This window comes from Lepeophtheirus salmonis, chromosome 1 (assembly GCF_016086655.4).
Source record: "Lepeophtheirus salmonis chromosome 1, UVic_Lsal_1.4, whole genome shotgun sequence".
In the NCBI taxonomy this organism is placed as follows: Eukaryota; Metazoa; Arthropoda; class Copepoda; order Siphonostomatoida; family Caligidae; genus Lepeophtheirus; species Lepeophtheirus salmonis.
In genome coordinates this window covers 6338722-6360083 of record NC_052131.2, presented here as the reverse complement: position 1 = coordinate 6360083, position 21362 = coordinate 6338722, and the positions used below count along the sequence as shown (strand labels likewise).

General features: G+C 30.0%; 1 protein-coding gene and 1 long non-coding RNA gene across 3 annotated transcripts in view; both read right to left on the bottom strand.

Moving 5' to 3' along the window:
- Positions 1–21362, bottom strand: part of LOC121115503 (uncharacterized) — a 56744-nt gene that overhangs the window by 6916 nt on the left and 28466 nt on the right. The window contains exon 3 of one of the 2 annotated variants that reach the window (XM_040709655.2): positions 16511–16540. The exons of the other annotated variant lie outside the window; for it this stretch is intronic. Within the exon in view, the coding sequence (XP_040565589.2) occupies positions 16526–16540 (15 nt within the window). The 3' untranslated portion in view covers positions 16511–16525. Of the gene's footprint in view, positions 1–16510; positions 16541–21362 lie in introns of those variants that run through there. 2 annotated transcript variants of the gene reach the window in all.
- On the bottom strand, positions 13527–14970 carry LOC121115519 (uncharacterized). Its single transcript, XR_005863570.2, has 3 exons — positions 14833–14970; positions 14194–14781; positions 13527–14139 (listed from the first exon to the last, which is right to left on the bottom strand). It is a non-coding gene; the product is annotated as an uncharacterized lncRNA (long non-coding RNA).

Here is a 21362-nt window from a genome sequence, read left to right as displayed (position 1 = left end):
ATGATCCCGAGATTGAAAAGTCAAATCAACCCGTTTTCCCTACATGAATAGATACTTTTAAAGGCATACTTTCTTAAAAACATACCAAATATTTTTTTTGTTGTTGATCCAACATCCTTAAGCCCTCAAATTACTTTTATATTATTCTTTGAAATAACTCGTTTTCATATTATGTTTATATTGTACATAGGTATACAATATACATACTTTATGTCTATTATTTTAATGCATGTTTGCTTTTCGAAGCTATATCTACATTTATTTTTCAAAATATAAAAAAGGTTATTGGTTTTCTCAATTTTTTTACTTATTTATGCGATTTTTTTTTTTGTTTTAAATTCACTTAGGCTTACAAATACTTGATATCAACATAAATTATGTAATAATACTTTAATTACAGGCAATTAGCATTCTTAAATTTAAGGATTGCCGAATAATTTATCTCTTTTTTTATGGGTTGGGGGGCTGTTATGCTAGTAGATACATATTAGGGCGATGCAGTTGCCCTTGATATTAGATATACTTTTCATAATCAGAGGACTCTAATTTTGGCACTGCGGCTAGATAAAAAGAACACAAATAAATTCAAAAAGTCACGGACTTATTGACCCACCCTCCCAATTTTATCAAAATTTGAAACTTCCTAACAGTGGAGAAATTTGAGACACTGGAATCCAAGAGGTACAGTTGCAACAAGGGTTGCCATTTTACTGATATTGTTTATTATTTTATTTAGCTACATTATATATCAAATATGTTTTTTAGCCAGTGCAGGACTCAGATGAATTATGAGATAGTAAATTTATCAGAAATATAACATTAATGCCTGATCCTTCATATAAAACTTATTATATCTAAGTCTACTCTAATACATTGAAAATTAGTGATTTAAAAATAATAAAAATCATTTTTATATATTATTCAAAAAATTCTTTTTCAATCTAACTTTTTAACTAAAATATGTTTTTTTTATACGTAATATATCTCTGTTCAAATACAGTTGCATGAACATCAAGGGTCTTTTGGACAGAAATATTGTTCCTTCACATCAGTAAACATGCTGTTGTGGTTTCTGCTCTTCTTTTTTTTTTTTTTTTTTACTTTGTCTTGTAGAGATGAATGCAATGTCAAATAAATTGAATAGCATATGTTATGAAAAATGAATTTAAAAAAAGTCAGGAACGGGGGTACGTTCTTCATATATTTAAAAAAATATTATATGACTCTGAATACAATTTTTTCTCGAAGTTGAGTGGTTTTATTTGCCGAATCTTAAAAAATAGGAATCACCCTATTGTCGGGTCTGCCTAACAAAATTTATTTTCATTTGCGATCACTTTTGAACCGTATTCGTGATTTGATGGGTTTAATGGAATGTAAGTTTGTTGCTATTGTCTTTTTAAAATACTAAATAATCAGTGGCGGAGTGGCACAATTTTAACTTTGAGGGAAGTCCATGTACACCCAAAAATGTTGATTAAAAAATTAGATCTTCTTTGGATTTGCCATCCCATTGAAAATATTTTCAGTCCTTCCTTTTTAAGTTAAATTCATATTTTTAAATAAATTAAAATCTTATTGTTTTAATACTTCTATGGAGAATACAAAAATTTCCACTTGTTTTGAAAGGATCAGTTTTTTATTAGGCATATTTTGTACCCAAATTAAATGTAGTAGAATATATCATTTGGTGCTTCTTCGAAGTAAGTCTCACCCAGCTGGCTTGGCTTATCGTCAAGTCACCTTCATATGATGAGTTTCTCAAAATATAAAACATTATTTCCAAGGTCCAGGAAATTCTCTACGCGGCAATGTACACGAACAGGATTATTCCACCCGGAATACAAAACAGAGTGTCCACTTTCATTACAACCAATAGCCACATTATAATTTCAATGATACTCTACTGACTTACTGTGGAAAAATAACATCCAATCAAGGAGTGTTGTTTGTTAATCTTCACCTCCTTCTCTATGTCTGAGAATTTTTGATGGAAGATTTACTTGTTATACGCCTCTTTAAGGGCGAGAAGAAGAAAAAAATATGGAGTTCGTGGAACTAGATTGGTTTCGTTTAATTATAGTTAATTATATGAATATTAATAATTTTATATTATAGATATGTGTTAAATCATGTTTAATGCTTATTAATGTACTAATTCCTGATAAATTTCATATACCTGATGTTTATGTTAATGTGATATTTAATTTAAAGAGTGTGGGTTTATATAATAACTAAAAAAATAACACATTTCGACATAAGAAAAAACAATATTTTAAAATTTCTTGACTTTTTTTTTTTTTTTTTTGGTTTTTTCCCCCTCTCTGCCAGATTTGCCACTGTGTACCAGGCGGGCGAAAAAATACACAGTTTTAATGAAATCAAGAGAAGTTAAAAAAAAGAAAAATAATATTACAACTCGCAAACAAACAACCTCATAAAGTGGGTGAATGCTCTAAAAATATCTCGTAGAAACGAATTACTTGTCCAGAAAACTCGGTTGCAACACTATTTTATTATTAAAGCAAACATTCTCTTTTAGCAGAAGACTAACTACTACGGCAATTACTACCGCCAGTACTTATGATATATTATTATCTAAGTACATTAATTTATAAAATATAGAAAATAAGTATTTATATCACATAGAATCTATACATTTTAATGACTTAGATCGCAGATGTTCATCATAACTTTCCATCTACGATGAAGATCAAAAGAGATTTTTAAAGCCCCCAATAAATTATTTTAATAATTAATAATATTTATAAAATATGATTTTCCAAAAATTACCATTGGGAGACAGTTAAGAGCTTGGCTGTTAATGGTCAGATTGTTTGACCAGCACTTAGACCTGTCTAACTGTTGGTAGTTTACACCTTCGAAGTACACGAGTATCAATATGAGGTATTTCACTCCATATATCTCTGATTGATAATTACAGATGGACAAAACTTAGAGAAAAATAAGAGTTTTGATATTAGAAACGAAAAAATGTTGTTGTTATTGGATTTTCCTTTTCATAGTCTTCATTCTTTGGTAGATCATCATCGTGTTAGCATCTCTCTCTCTCTCTCTGAATGTGAAACGCCTACTTTCGGTAATAATACATACATTCTCATATATATTTGAATATAATTGGGATAACAAGGGTCTCAATTCTTAAGCAATGCTCTGCCATCGTCACCCACTCTTACAAATGTATACCCCACTTATGAGCGATGGTGCAAATGACACCCACTGAAAATAAATAATCGCAGATATTAATTATTGATCGGGGTATATGCTTATTTTGAAGTATCTGTAGCGGTTATGCCTATACATAATGACTTATACGGATAGTATGACTTATTTGACCTCATTTTTGGGAACAAAACTACGGTTAAAAATCAATAAACTAGCTGAACTAGACGATGTCGTTCAGACAAATTCAAAAGAGAAAAGGAGGTTTGATTAAATAGAGATATTTATCCAAATTTGCAGTTTTGTAGAGGAAATTTACTTGAAAGTAACAATTTAGAAATAACTTCATTTTTAATGCCCCATACATTCGAATTGTACCATGGGTCGTTCAAAAAGTCTGTAACGGTAAGAGTTGGGTTGATAAGCTGCCTCTGAAACCATTAATTAACTTTCTTGTTAATTGATTAATAATGTTTATAACAGAACTGAAGTCGAGTCCATATTTTCTGAGTCAAGTAGGAGTCATCAGTATCCGTCCCGGGTTCATTAAAAAATACACAAGCCCGGACTTGAACACTGGTTTATACATATTTCAACTCCTACGGCAAACATATAAAACTAAGTTAGGAACTGGAAACCATCCAAGACCATTACATCTTCTGTGGGCCGAACCAGTAATCAAATAGAAAATGATCTGTTGTTACTGTCACAAGATTTTTTATTTTATCAGTGAGGCAGTTTAATTTAAGTCACAGGCCGAGGGCAAGAAGCCAGAATTTCATTATCTAACAAAGGAAGTGCTTCAAAATCCCTAAAATGAGCCAACCAGAAATAAATTGACTCCGGAGCACGGAGAGGAATTAACCTTTTAAATTTAAATTTATTAACAATTAATTAAAAATGATAAACTTATGTATTTTTTTGTATCTGTAATTAATAAAAAGTTAAACGTTGAAAATAGTAAACAATTTTGTCATTTTTTAATGAAATTCCTTTACATATAATAAGCAATCGGCTGAAAATTTGGTATTGGTGCATCCCTAATTATTAGAGATGGGATAATTGTCGAAATCCTGATGAGCATATATTTAAAAAAAAGTATATATAGGTATCCTTTCAGATATTAGCACTCTTACTAATTACTAGCGGTAGTACCAAGGATTTTCTGGAGTGTTTAGGCGTCGACTAACTGACAAACTTTTCTTTATTAATATAGAAAATAACTTCCCCATAAATCCTCAGTGTTACTCTACGTTTTTCATGAAGCCCATTTAAAGTAGCGACTCAATACTTAGTCGTTATCTCCTAAGGAAGTAATGAATAATAATTACATCAATATTTTCCAAATTTTATTTACATTTTAAATGTAGAAAGTTCTACTCTAAATTTGAAATACATTTTAACCCCCAAAATCCATATCACAGGAAGCTCATGTTCAAACATGTGTTTCAACTCTTTTGAATCATATTTCTAAAGCAATGATTTAATATTCTACCTAAAGGAGTTGAATGATTTTTAAATGCAATACAACTCATTTGAGCCATGAACTGTAATAATAGGTCTTCAAGGCAATAACTAAATATTGGACGGGTAGTTTGTTCCAAAACTGGAAATTTACAACAAAGAAGTCAATCTGGAGGGCATTGTATATTATTGTCGTCCATACATAGGTACATTTGATCAAAAGTCATTTGTAATTTTACAGAGTTATAAAATATTATTAATGATTATATAATGTCATTTTTAATAAAAATCGTGACATGGAATGAAAAATGCCACAGGTGAGCAAAAAAACAAAAAACACACACAAATAAATGCTAGAGCCAAAAGGCAATTGTAAACAACGGAGATGACGATATTTTTACATGTCTTAGAGAAGGATTTTTATATAATATATTTTATAGTATTTGTTATTTCTTTAGATAGATGATGTCCAGAGAAGGGGCTGCATATTTGAAATTGTACAAAATCTGAGATGTTTCTTGAAGATGTGTGTTGCCTAATGGACATTCAATTTCCGGAGTTTATTGAAATTTTTCAAGTATGTTATAAATATATCTGTAATTTCTTATCAAAAAAAAAAATCGACAGAGAGGGAGAAAGATTAGTAGGTATTGTGTTTGGATATTGTTTGTATTCTTCGACAAATTATCATCAATTTCTATCAACAAATCATCCTTATTTGATTCCTATGTTTCCAAATCCAGATAAAAGTAATTATAGTCTGCACTTTGATAAAGTATTTCTGCAGAAAACACTTTAGAAAATACCTCAATTCCTTGGAGCCTTCCAAACTTGAAGATACTCCACGCGAGTTGGTATCTTGTACAAGTTTGCCTACAATCTCATGGCTAGAGTTGGAATTTGGAGAGATTAGACTTGAATAAGATATTTTAAGAAGCGAAAGCATCATATCACGTCACTGGTTACATTATATTTATTCCCAACGTAGAGTCCGAGACTTGTATGTTAGCCTCTGGATGTTTGTTGCAATTGTTCTTCTTGAAGGTTTATTAGCCCATGGCTTATACCTCCATTTATAAGGGAACGTACCTTTTTTCTTTTCAAGTTTTGGAAACCTTATACTAAAAGAATGTTAATATATTTGATATCGTTTTTTGTAGCCATGGGTCCGACAAATAATCCTACAATAGTGTATGTTTTAATACCATGTGGTACTGCTTTGTACTACATAATTCCATGTTAATGATTCCTCCCTCTACTCATAATTTAAAGCACAATATGTAAATAGCGTGATAAGCCAGCGGGAAAGTTAAAAAACAACGAAAAAAGATGGATATTTTTAACTAAATGAATTTATATCAAAGCTCTTTTGATAGAAAATATTTGACTGCTTAACACAAAAGAAATTTTCTACCAAACTGAGTCTGAAGTGTACAGTTGTATTTTTTGACAAATTTTCTTGATTTTTTATTCTTAAAATATTTTTATTTATCCTTTGGAATCGCTGCAAATTGCACTTAAAGTATCAGAAAATCATTACTGCAATGATAGAATTAGAAATCAATAGATTTTTTGATTGAAATTAAGTCTCTTAAGTCTATATTTTTGGGCATGTCAAAAAAGGGGAAAAGGGGGAGGGAAGGAAATAAAGAAGGACATTGGACAATGTCGATCCTCGATTCTTTGATGTTCAATCAGGTATTAAATGTAATAGAAAAAGAAGTTCACTAAATAAAAGTTGAATAATAATTACAACAGCTGATGAATAGAAAATGCATCCTTTATATTCCTGAATTTAAAAAAAAGGCCCAGTTGAAAAATACACACGATTTACATTGCTTTACAAAAGTAAATATCTTCAATTGAAAAAAAAAAATGTGTTGCATTGATCCATAATATCGAAACTTGAAATTTCATTTTTTCTTCGATCCCGTTATCAGTTCTTCAATAGTCTCTCAAATTTTATAGTGACTTCTATATGATATCATTTTAAAGTAAATTTTAGTCGGTACTTTAGTTTACCAATTGAATTCCTTAAGTAAATCTTTAAATAGCTTTCATAACCGATAACAGTTTCCCATTATTCTTAAAGTAAGCTAATTAAAGTATTTTTTTAAATTATAAATATTGGATGTTTGTATCTTCAATATAATCAAGGCAGATGGATAATGACGTCACTTGATGATATCTACGATGATGTTATTTAATTTATATTTTTCCATTGGACGCCTTTTGTGCCAATTTAAACGTGTTCTTTATATTTTGTACAAGAAGGCGGATCCTCAAAATTTTAAAACTTATATGAATGTCCTAAGATAGAAATACCAAAAACTTTCATGTAAAATCATACTTCATGAAGGACCAAAGTGTGATTTAATAGCTTGTCTTTAATTATTTGTGTTGTAATAATAAAAAATCTGTTTTTAGAATGTGATAATTAAAATTTGTCTTCTAGTTTAGAGTCCATGAAGCGATAAAGTAGTCAGATTAAGTAAATTAAAAAGTGAAAATTTATTAAATTCGTGACAGTTTACTCTAATAAAGTGATTGATCTGATTACCGTGACAGTATTAACCCGATTCTATTTTTAATGTTAGGTTGATGAACCTTAGTCCTCTTAGACTCGAATTGATCTATTTTTACAATTTGTTCGGAGAGTCCAGAGACTTTTTCATAAATTTACAAAATGTACAACTTCATGAATGACAAAAAGTCCATAATAAAAATCTACTTAAATAGAAAATAAAATTTAACATAAAGAAAATTAAAATTAAAAAATATTTTTCGAATTGCAAAAAAAAAAAACAATTCCCAAATATCTTCAATAAAAAAAACTACAAGAACTACTGTTATGAAAATTACTTAATGGTAGCCCTAGTATGAATTATAATTATTTAGTAAATTTAAAAAGTGGACCAAAATTAAAATTGTAGAACAACAAATTTTATCTTCCTAAGAAAAGTTGCACATAGTTTTTTTTATAGACCGGTTAAGACCAGAACACAACAAAAGGATTTCAAATCGTACAATCTCATTTTAAAATTAGGGAAGTTTTGAAATATTTGTGTATACATCTATAACACTGAAGGGATATTTGACACAAGCAATGGTTGTTTCTACTCCTCCTTCCCTCACCATACAAATAATGATGTGTAAACGAAGTAATTTGAGCCAGAGAGTCATATTTGATTTATTGGATGGTTCTTATTAGGGAAATTGAATTGATTGATGAATATATCATCATCAGAAGAATAAGAAGAAAGAAATGAAACAGTCAGGACCATGGGATAGAACAGATCCTTTGCATTAGCTTATTAAAGATTATTACAATACGATTATATTTTGTCCCCTTCCACGCAACCTTTCCATAAGCGAGGAAGTAATTGAATTGATTTTTAGAAAGACTTTAGATTGATTAAATCTATTCCAGTTTCAAATCAAGTATGATTCCTTATAAAATGACTCGAGTCTGTACTGGAAGTCATGACCACATTTTTCAAATTTATCAGGGAGAAAAGACACGATTTTTATGATCTTTAAAATAAAATAAATCGATTTCTTTATTTTTCATTGACGATACATTTTTGCATCTGGATGAGTGCCATTTGCAATGCCTTTCTATGGACTAAAGAACTCCCTATCTCATCACATCATATTAAAAAAATCATCAAGCTGTTATTACCATTATTTCATTCTTGAAGAAAGAACATCTTAATATTGAGAAAACTACGTGTGAGTGTGTGCTCATGAAGAACACATAGTGTACAAAAAACAATATATCTTTAAACACAGGGGATTGGCAACAATGAAGTTACATTTCCAGATCTGCTCCAGCCCTTTAAAATCCAAAAAATAAAAAAATTAGGGGAAAAAATTGAAAAATTAAACTTCAAATATTAAATTTTTTCAAAACGAAATTCGAAAATCAATTAATTTTTTGAAAAAAAAATTCAAAAATCTACAGCTGTTCACAAGAAGTATATAATTTTTCAGAAAAAAATTTCAAATTTACATTTTCGAAAATTAATTTCAAAAATAAAAAACTGTTCACAAAAATGATTGTTTTTTGGAAAAAAATTCCAAAAATTAAATATTAAATGTTTTGGAAATTTTTTAAAACTCTAAATCTTTTAATAAAAAGTAAATTTTTTGGAGAAATTTTTCAAAAATTTATAGTTATTAACAAAATATTAAAATTTAGTAAAAAATTGGAAAGTTAAATTAAATTTTAAATATTCAATTTTCTAGTAATAAGCAAAAAATCTTTTCATTTTTTTTTTTTTTTTTTTTGGACGTGGTGGGGGAGAGCTACAGCCTCTTCAGCTCACCCATACGTCCATAAAAAAATATTTTTTTAATTTTTTAGACATGCCACATTGACACTATGAATGAACATTTTTATACAATTTTACTCCAAAAATGTTGATCAATCTAATTTGCAGTAATACTTAATTTTAATTCATTAATAAAAGAAAGAAAGTTGGTAAACTAGTTTAATAATAACTTAATTCAATAACTTCTTGTTGTAATTTTATGTTTTTAATAATATGGGAAAATATGTAAAATATATTTTCAAATTTGTATTAGAAAAATTATTCTTAAATAAAAATTGAAGTATGTCTATAATATTTCGAAAATATTTATATATATTCCGCAAAAATGGCTAAATAAGATATAAATTTATAGATTGGAGTATACAATTTTAGTACTGTGGTTCGCTCACCTAGATGTTTCTCTTTGCTTTGATTGTACTGGGTAATTTTGATACTTAAATAATAAAATATGTAAAAAGGGTTATTTAAAAATGGTTATATTTTAGATTAATGACTTTTTTGGCATTCAATGGTGTGTTTTTCTATAATTTTTTTCGTAAAACTACGCAAAATCATCAAAAAGGTATTTTGGAAAAACTTTAACAACAAAGAGGCAGGGTATAGGACAAACTCAGATCCCTAAAAAATAATTTTTGAGCTTCTCACATCTTAAAGCATGAGAAAAAATGCGGAAAATATAAAAAAATTTACAATTTTTAAAACTACAACTTCTTTATTCCTTCATCTATTTTCAATAAACCATTTGGATAAGTTTTGTTCACTCAAGAAATTTAATAATTTGCTACTATTGTTAATATTCTATGCCCATAAATATTTACGTTATATCGAGTTAAACTTCATGCAATAATTATTGACGACATCCAAATATAAATACTAAAAAAGTTTAAATAATAGAATTTGTTGTAATTAGAAAAAATTAATAACTTAACTTTTCATTCTTGAAAAAATAGAATAATATCAAAACCGAATAAGCATAAAATCCATAACTATTTATCTAGGTATATTTGTATACCATCAATAATTAATTCATGAGTTTTTATTAACAAAACCAAGTATATTCAAAAAAATTATAAACAAATTTTTTTAAATGTAAAATATGTTTTTTTTCTTTTCGTAGGCCATAATTGTACTAAGATTTTTTTTTTTTTAAGTTTGACCTCATTTTGAAGGTCTTTTGGTGCACTGGAACTTTGACCGGATGGAGGATAATGCTTTTTGAAGGCATAGAAAAAATATTTTATGAAGTAATTACCAATGCCTAAACACATTTTGGGATCCGTGATAAGTTTGAATTTGTTCAACTTTATAAAATAGAGAACAGACTACAGTGTAGAGGCTTATAACTATGATCTTTTATTATGAAATGAATAATACCCCTGTTTATTTTTTGTAAAAAGGGAGACGGACGATAAGATGGAGAACCGAGATACTATTGTATATATCTATAAATAGGAGTTATTCCTTATTATCTCGGCTTCCATTATTTAATACTATACATAAGAAGACGAGCAACAACAAAGGGTGGTTTTGGTAGTGAGGGACCCTTGAAAGGAAGAAGATATTATTTTCCTTGAGAAGAAACACACTTTCTGTGTTTCATTGTCACAGCAATGCTATCCTCACAACAATAATAGTTCCTATTTATTTATATTTAGATATTACATAAGTTAATGTCAACTGATGTTCTCCTCGCTTTATGATGTTCTCCTTAGTTGTGTAGATATCTATAAATATAGCATAAATTTATTCCCCAACTTTTTCCCCAATTATTGAGTTTTGAGTATTGCTAAAATTATATCAGCCGATAGCAATGGTATCCATAGTTCAAATGATATATATAACAGCAAAAAACATGAAAAACTAAAGTAATTAGTCAGCCGATGCCTGGGTTGGCTTCGTTTATGATGGACTACCGAGTATAAACTAATCGTATTTAGTTGTAGGATGATCAGATGTCCCCATTTTTTCGAGATGTTTCCCCAGCTGTATGTACCCCCCGAAAGTCCTTTAGATTAATAAAGGCGTCATGCATTAACAAAATGATCCCTTATAGTGTTTAATAATCTAAGCTAGTTCTGTTGTAAGTATCCTGGTTCCAGAGTGACTTTGCGAAGCATTTGGGTATTTGAACATGTTACCCTTTGCAATATTTTGGAATTTGCATTCAAATAAAATCGATTATTTGTTGTTATAGGCTATTTGGTAGTTTGGGCGTCCTAGAGAAGAAGGTTGCCAAACCTCTCATCCAAATTTTGACTCGCTCCAAGCTCCCAACTTGACAGCAAGGTACGCCATGTACACAGCATTCATAAAAAGAACTGTCTATCTGTTCGCCAGAGTGGTGAGGCAGTTGTTGTTTTAGAAGGAATACATATTAAATAAAAAATGTGGCTAAGAATAGTATTTAAGCATATCACAACTTTTATTGAAGGCATCGTTTCTTGATTTTTATAAGAATCAATTTTCCAAAAAAATTACTTTTTCTCCTCAATCATAGTTAAAATTCATAACTGCAATGAATATTTAGCAAAACTTATCAGATTTTATCTCAATAATTTGCAGTACATTATGTACTGATACGTAAATTTTATGGCTGTAACTTTTGATATTTGAAAAAAAAGGATGTTGCAACCGTTCCCCGTTTTCCTTATATAAATAAAATGTCTAAAAAAATTAGCTAACTGACCCTTAACTTAATCAGATTTAGTGAGAAATAGGTTTTTTTATGATTTAGTATTCAAATTGGATTTTTGAGTTATTGTATATATAACCAAGAGCGTCTGCTGTATTATATCGGGAGGGGGGCTTGGTTTTTTAATTTTTTCGAAAAAAATTAAAAAAGTTAAAATTTTTATAGAAAAAACTAAATGAAATTCATTTTTTTTGAAAAAAAATTTCAAATATTAAATTCTTGGTAAAAAAAAAATTATAAATCCATAGCCACTCTCAAATTTTTTTTTTTTTTTCGTAAAACAGTTCTAAAATCCACAAATGTAGACCAAAAATTAAGTTTACTAGTATAAGGGAAAAATTCTTTTTTTTTTTGGGGGGGCGCTATAGCCACTTCAACCCATCCCCTGCAGACGCCCTGATAACTTGTCATTTTTTAGAATTAATTTTCTTTAAATCCAGGAATTCAATTAGTAAGGGATTATCATTAGACATTCTTATATTAAGATAAGAAGAGAAGATAAAAAAACTTCAGTTGACGTCATTGCAAAACAGAACAAATATTGAGAGTATTCAGCAAATGCAATTGTTATTTTCACTTATTATCTACACAATGTCAATAAAATTGTACAACAATGTATTCGGGTCTGATGTCTATATTGATCACTGCGTTACCTCACCAACACAAACATTTGCACTTTCTTTTGTCGTCAGCTGTGGATATTTCTCTTTATTTTTTCCTAATCAGCGTTCTGAATGTTGATCGTTTGAATTAACTCTTGTTAAGACCTTGTGAGACACATCAGTTATTGAATAGTAATTCCCTAATTGGGAAAAGTTGGTTAACTAGAAACTGATTTTGAGCTTTTATTTTGTTTATTTTTGAAGAGTAGGTTGCGAGATACAATCAAGGTAACGTAGTGATAGATCTTTGATTAACAGTAAGTGAACTGTATAGCTAGTTACCTATCGATATGTTGCCGAGTAGGATGGTACAAAGGATGACTAGACCTGAGAACCGGATGGAATATGGTCAATAAGTTTACTCATAAAAGGTTCTACACGCGCTGACTCAGAGAGTCCTTATGTATTAATATAACTATTATACGTACTGTATTTAAAAGTTAATACGAATACATAACATCCCCCCTTACTGAATTAATTGCTGGTCTTATTCATTCCTATTTAGCTTAGATGTATTTTTTCAATCCCTTCCTCGTCCCTGATTTTTGCAAAGTTCATGTGAACTCCCTTTCATTGCTAAGCACAACTGATTTATTTTCAAATTTGATGAGGGAAATGATGCAACTCTTTGACATTGGAGACACGAGTTGACAGCTTACTCTATATGGATGTCAATGTGGAGTTGGTCCTTAAAATTATTAAGTAAGAAAGATGGAACCACTTGGCTTATAGTCTATAGTCCAGAAACGTAGGTCGTAACTTATTGATGAATCATTTTTATTTAGTAAAAACGCTTTGACAAATATATTCTTCCAGTCTCTACTTTTGGCAGCTTCCAAACGTCTTGGAGTTCTTCATCATCATTCATTGGCGTTCCCAGATATTCTGGTTCGTTAATATTGGTTTAAAAAGACAGTTGATGACATCCTTTGTTGTGTGTTCTTATATTTTACGAGAAATCTGAGTGATCTCGTGAAAAAGAATCTGAATTAGAGTTGGAGATGACACGGATATGTTTAATCATATAGTCGAAAAAACAAATTATAACAAAATAGGCGTGCTGTAAGGGCAGGAGGCAGTTCAGTGCTGCGATCGAATATATCCTGATCTCGAATTGACAACCTAAAAGGTATCGTTCAAATTTAACACCCATGAATAATTTGTTTCCGGAGTGGATAGTTTACGAGATGCAAATGTGACTAGACGTTCTTATTTATCGATTAAAGCAAATATGTATTTTAAAAAAAGATTCCCGCTGTGACAAATATACATACATTAAATGGAGTAATAGAAACATGGAAAATAATGAGTTATATTTCAACTATGTTTCATAGAAAATATTCGAATGAAGATAATGAATGTAATTTGACCCTTTTGAACAGTTGTGTTACTATCATTACCATTGGGACAATCCTCAAAATCAAATTAAACTCCATTTTTTATCAATTTTTCCCCGCCTTCTTTACCATTGAAAACTCTCCGGTTATATGATGATTCTCTATATTCAAAACAGGCGCTATAAAACTTCTTTGGTTCTATAGCTATTGGTTTATCAAATCTCATCATTCTTTGATTCCGTCATAGTTTATATAAAATAATGTTGAAACTAAACACTTTGCTTCTGTTTCCTTTTGGAGTGAATCAACCCTTTCCAGACGAGTACTTAGAGAAAATGATTTAATTTACTCTGGAGAATGCCATATTCTAAAACCATGGATCTTGATGGGGTGATCCATGCTAAAACCAATGGAGGGGTCTTAGACGTTCCAAAACAATTGACTTAAACCTACTGCATTGATGACGTCTGTGTTGAATAGAAAAGTTACTGCAGATGTACATATGATTGTCTTTTGAATACCTATATATTTCAAATATCCATCGTCTTTATATCTGTAAGTAATACTCAAGGAACTACTTTATCCATGAATTGATGAAATGAGAGAAGAAGAAATTGAATAGAGTACAGAGTAGGTCCAAGGATTTCTCTCAAGTCTTCCTTCTCATCATCAGTCTGAAATTATGCCCAGTTAAGAGCAGTTTTAAAGAATATAAATCTTGTCGATATTAAGTTCATCAGATGAAAAAATTTCATCATGTATGTCTTATTATATTTTTATTTCCAAAACGAAGTCAAAGGAGAGAAATGGATCCAGTATAATTTGATACTTTACAAAAGGAACCAAACGATTGGCACAAAGAACTCTTGATTAATAAAAGAGGGAACAAAAGTCTATTAGCGGGACATTATCCTTTATGAAGGAAATGCCTTTTCCTGGAGAATGAATAAATCATACTTCTCTGCACACATTTTCAAAACTCTACGTTTCTCATCAGCATATCCCTAAATTCAAAGGGCTTCACATCTGGAACCTCAATCTTATGATCCTCCTTCCTTGACTCCTTGAAGTCTCCACTGAACATCCGTTCAAACACAGGACTGGCAGATCTAAGAATACATTTGTGTGAATTAATTTCCTTGGGAGACTCCTTCATTTACCCTCCTACAAAGAATGTGACGTCTAAAAATTGATTTGACTCAAACAATCCTAACTTGAAACTGTTTAATCTGTGTTTTGATTAATTGAAACATAATCAAAGTGTCAATGTTCAGATTCATATCTGTTCACTTTATATGAACACTAATTGATGGAAAATTATCTTATCTTTAAATATAATATGTTTGCTTGATAAACCGAAGTTTATCAAGGGCTTGGTCCATTTTAGAAAACAGTATTAGCCTTGACGGGGACGGGGGTAAGATCAAGTTTCTTCTTTTTCTTTATTCATATTCAACAATGGTCTGCAGGGAGTGGGCTGGAGGGACTGTACCCCCCCTCCCCCAAATTAAGAAATATTCACTTTTTTCCAATATTTATTTTGTCATTCGGAAAATTATGCACTTGGGTAAAAAATTTGTTATTTGCAATTTTTGGTGAATTGCAGGAAGACTTTTTAGATTTTTATCGAAAAATTAATATTCGAAATTTCATTTTTCCAAAAAAATTTAATTTTTAATTTTTTTCCCCTTGAAATTTTTATGAATAGCTATGGATTTTTTAATTTTTTCCAAAATATATGTTATTTGAATTTTTTTTTCAAAGATTTAATTTTTTGAATTTTGTTCCACAAATTTTAAGTTTTTCTAACTTTTGTTCCATAAAGTTTAAATTATGTGAATAGGGATATATTTTTGAAATTAAAAAAAAAATATTCAATTTTTTTTTTTAATTTCAAAAATATATACATTTAAATTATGTGAATAGGGATATATTTTTGAAATTAAAAAAAAAAAGTATTCAATTTTTTTTTTCACAAAAAGTTAATTTTCCGTGAATAGTTAAAATTAAGTATTTGAAATATTGGTAAAAAATATTGATTTTTAAAATTAAAAAAAAACAAATGCACTAATTACTAACACTCATCAACAGTCAAAATATCACAAATAGTAGAATTTGATTCCCTGATTTGTTTCTCTATTACTCTCAAAACCATTAGAAAGAGGCTATTTATTGTTTTTGGTATTTTCATGATTCAAAGTGTTAACAAGCGCATGGTGTAGAAGATATGAATAAAATGATATGAATATATTTCAAAGCATAAGTGAGAAAAATTATAAAACTATTTCAAAAAATGTATTTATTATGTTTTAAACTCGTGTTATTTTTGTTTGAAGTTAAAAAAAAGTAATTTAAAAAAAATTAATATTGTTTATGTATTATTACATAATTGGTAGCTAAGTAAAAAAAATAAACGAATTTAGTTCCTTTTATACTAATGCAACTTTGGTGGCCACATTACATTGAGCATGGGATAATATGGGGCAATTGCAGGTTTTTTTGAGTGGATAGATATGAGTTGAGCTAATATAGGTAATATTTAGCACCCTGCCATAAAGTTGATAATTGAATTAGTTATTGAATCTATCGTTTCTACTCATTCAAAATATATTCAAGGGATTATGAAATAATTCTGCAACTTTAATCACATTTTGACATATTAGGCTGAGGAAAAAGTAATTTTGTATTTAACTAAGTATATCTTGTTCATTATTGGTCACAATGGATCATACGATAAGGCGTTGTAAAGATGTGATTATATAATACAAACGTATCTTGCACTGAATTGCAGCTTCAGTCGTGAATTATCTGTCGTCGAGTATGGAGGTATCAAAGGAAGAAATTCGCCATATTTTACATTTTCACAACCTGAAAGGGAAAAATGTTTAGAAAGCGCCCAAGAAAATTTGCAATGTAAATAGGGCCGATATTATTCCGATTTGTGTTGCGCATATATCGAAATAGGAATTAATTTCAAGCAATCCTCCTTCATTAATTATAGAATTAGTAAGTGTCCAGATTTCAATGGACCACCTGGTATATGAAGGAGAAGCGTTCATAATTAGTTTTAATTTCTTAATGTTCGGGCAACGCAGAGCAAACCTAGTGTAGTAATATTGAATTGCAAAAATACCTTTTCCTCTCTTCTTTATAATAATAATATCTTCTGTATAATTCTCCTTATCAACACCATTTTTTGAAGAAGAAGATGGAAAAAAAAAGAAAATAATAACAAAAAAAGAATAAAAACAAAAATTAAAGTTTCTTTTTCCAAGAGATTGATGATCTTTCATCCTATCATCCTTCTTGCTTCTTCAAAAGTTTTCCGTATATTCCCCTCTCCCCTCGTTTCAGTTATAGCTAGGGTATTTCTCCCGGGATCCCGTTTTCTTGGGAAATTCTGCAGTTATTTTTTTGTAATATCAGTAGCATTTAATTACACTATACTTATATAATTTATTAAACTAAATGTGCAATAGTATGTTGGGGGTCGGATGGGGTTACGAAATTTAAAAAAGCGGGACTCCATCAGACAAAAAAAGATGCATGATAGTGATAACTTTGTATGTTTCTCTTTATAAGAATGCTTTAAAAGAAGTATTAGAATCATTCGATTTAAGACAAGTATACCTTGTTTTGTTGAACAACTGGTTGCCAACGAGAACCCAACTTCATAATGCCCATTTCGTTGAAGCCCTTGTCCCTAATGGCAAAAAACTCGGATAACTAATTTTCACAGGTCTCTATTGAAGTCAAATTTGAACCCCTAAGCATTTTGGCTATAAACAGGAACAGGTGTCACTTTGCCACTTAGACTCAGGTCTGGACTGTAGTGTGGATGTATAAGAACATCCTATCCGAGCTTCTGGAGCTTTTGGTCGGTTATCAAAGATATGTACGCCTGGGATTGTCTTGTGATGTCTCCTATTCACCGATGCTGGCCGCTTCTGTTCGATTACCAGCTTCAAACAGTTGAGTTGTTAGCAGTAAAGGGTCGAATTGAGTGGGGAAAAAATAAAATCGGTAGAAACAAAATGAATCGAATTTTATGAGTCGCTTTCTACGCGTTTTTCCCTTTCAGTTTGTAAAAATGTAAAATATTACAAATTCCTTCCTTTAAGACCTTGATACATGATAATTCATAGCTGAACCGGCCAAGGACAATACTGTCTAAAAAGCCTTGGTAGTATACAATCACAATATCCACGGGGTTTCATATTAACAGGGATGTATTGGTCCCAAAATGTTGACCAAATGGGACGTAAACCCCGTCGCATACAACAACTTTTGCTAAATGACATACTTATAAATATCTACCTGTGACGTCATCATAAATTCACCTTTTATTATTATAATGAGACTGGTGCAAAGTAGTTCAGTGGACAACTGGCTAGGGAGAAAGTACTCTCTTGATTTCAATGAGTTCCAGTTCGATACTCAGTCGTTCCTAAGAAGGAAATATATATGATCTATTTGGACCATTTTTAGGTCAGATGGAGTAATTGTACCAGTGTAATGTTTACTTATAATTCATCTCTGCAATTCCATCCCACCAATATAAGAAACATACAAAATAATCATATGAAAAATCAGTTTTCCGGTATCTTACTCAAGGAAAACTTCCCGGAAAATGAGAAAGAGTATATGTAGTTGTGGTACATTTTTACTACTTTTTAATCATTTTTATCTTCAGTTGTTGTTTGAGAACTTTTTTTTTTTCTTTATCATGATTAAAAATGAAATTGGGGTGTTTAAAATATCATTAGCAAAATATAAGGATTTAATATGTAGACTCATTCATCATGGACAAATCAGCAGTCTTTGAGCAACACAACTATATATTTTTTCCCCTTTATATTCACATAGTCGTGCAGGGTTTGCTATTTTAAAACTTTTTTGTTTTCGAAGATTTTCTGGAAATTTGAGTGTATTACCGGGAAACCAATACAATCTGAACAAAAGTTTTTTTTGATCAATAAAAGGAATTATACACAATTCATGTGGTCTATTTATATTTTATAACTTTGGTAAACAATATAAAAATCTTAATAATTTAGAATAAAATATCCCTTTGACCAAAATACAAGCACTTATATTTTGGATTTGGGCTCATACATTTATGGCAACTATACTGTTACTCCCCCAACCAGATTTTATTTCTATAAAATATCAAAATGAATAATAAAACACAGTATAAGAAATTGCTCAAAACCTTCAATCAAACTTATTCCCATTTTAAGAAGCAAGAATGTCTCAAAAAAGCACAAGAGGACTTGAACCGAGTAAAAGGGTTTCTTGAGGAATACCAGAGCATTACTTAATCCTTGGAGGGCAAAGTTGCTAGAAGAAACCCCACCAATTAAATTGTTGGGTTATGAATTGGAAAAATACTATAATCAATTTAAGTGAAAATAATAGCAAAAAGGGGGGAGGGGGTAAAAATTTAGGATGTCCAATCCGAGGGAGGTATCAAGTTTTGGACAAACACGAGGCAGAGGAGGGGGTTAAAAATTGTACTTTTTTCGGACGTCATAATTGTATACCTCTTAAACATAAGATAGCAATAAAAAAAACAAAAGAAATATAACTCCTTAAATTGATACTGAAGGCTAAAATCACAAGCCTACAATATTTCATGAATATGACTAGATCGTTTTTAAATGATCAAATATATGTTTATGATATACATGAGGAAGCACTTTATATACTGTACTCTGTATACACGCTCAATTCTACATGCAAAACGTCTGCGATATTTATAAATAACAGTAAATTCTTATTTCTTAGATCAAAGTATGCTTATGATATGGATCATGAAGCCAAATATATAGTGCACTTTTTATACACGCTCATGCTAAACAAATGCAGGAACTACGTTGACTACATTGCTATGTTTTCAATCAAAGATATCCTTATATCGTTCAAATATTCATACATACATTACTTTTTACTCCCTAGATGCCTCTAAAGTTGAATCAATGTTATTTTTTAAAGGCATTTTCAAGACAGTTCACAAGATTTTTTTTTCCAATAAGCAAATGTTTCACTTAATTCAGTTAAATTGTATTGACTCACTCACCGAATACTCAAATTGTATCTTATGGTCACACAATGAAATTCCCTTACTGGAACATACTTCAAAATTGAAAGAACTAAAATTTGATGTTATTTTAAGTTCCAGGAGTGAAATTTTACTTTATTAATAAAGAAAATCAACTTTTTATTTGTAGCTCAAGGTTTTATGTAGTTCCTTTCTGCGAAGGATTCCCAAGAAGTGGGATAGGCAAATATTTAAATTAAATTAATAAAATGTAGAACTTTTTATAAATTTTTCTTGACTTGCATATGGCCTCGACCTGGTTGAACCACATTTTTGTGTCGCTAATCCAGAACTAAGGCAGTTTAACTTGCACGACTGTCGAAATATGCGAGCTGCTAGAAGTTTCAGCAAATGAAGCGGCTTTGTCATGCTCCAAAGTAGGTTCAACGTCTTCAGGTAGAGTCATTGCGCGTGGATATAAGTAAAATATTAGCTTCTTAGATGTAGATTATTAGTCATGAAATAATTTAACACTGTTAAAAACGCCTTGTCGATACTACATTTTGCACACTACCCTTTAACAGAAAAGAATAGTCTAAAATAATATAAATAAAAACAATACTAATTAAGTGATGCGCTGGCTTGATTTGTATTCACTACATACATATAAGTATTTCTGTTTTTGGCAACCTAGACAAGCCTTTATCATTATTCTGTCATTTTTGAAAAGAGAACAAATAAACTCATAAAAAACGGAAAGAAAAACTTGTCATTTTTTGGCGAGCAATCTTTGATATTAGTTAAGTTTGTCTGTTTGTCTACAAAACTACATTAGACAATACTGGGATCTACTACTAATTTATTAATAAGGCCATAAAAATAAGAATGGATAGACCTTTTCTAGAAAAAAGGGTCATTAAAAAAAAAATGGACATTTTTCCCCAAAAATATATAGCTAAAGGAAATACGTTGATTGGACAACTTTTTATTGCACCATACGAGTCAATCAGAGTTGAATGTCCAAAATTTAAGGTCCAATATATATTTTGTAATAAAAAAAAATCAAAACCTAAATAAGGACTCGAAACTTGACTTGGATTTGATCACTAAGACTCACGACTCGAGTAGAGAGTTTAGAATGAGCTGAAGAAAACTATTCACTTTAAATGATCTGAAAGGAAATATATAAGGATTCGAACTAGACTCCACGACAATATTGAAGGACTTGTACTTGCAGTAAAATAACTTTTTCCCACCTCGGAAATATGCCCCCCTAACTTAAATGAATTATTTACAGAGGGGATTGATTGATGCTATAATTTATGAGTTTTTGAGATCACATCCAACAATGAGACATCATAAGATAGGAAAAAGCTGAGCAAACAATCGCTAAAGATATGTTCAAATAAAATAATAATAGGTAATAAATATCTGAAAAATAGAAAAGTGGCACTTTGACTCTTTTTTCTTAAACACACAAAAGATTATCCCTCTAAAAAAAATCCAAAATGACTATAAAACTTATGTAAATACATAAATTAGTTCTAAAATATTTCCTTGGCAAGGAGCTAAGGAAAAAGTATAATTAACTATTCAATTAAAAAATTGTCAAAGTGTCAACGGCGTATTATCTATATATATTTCATTAAA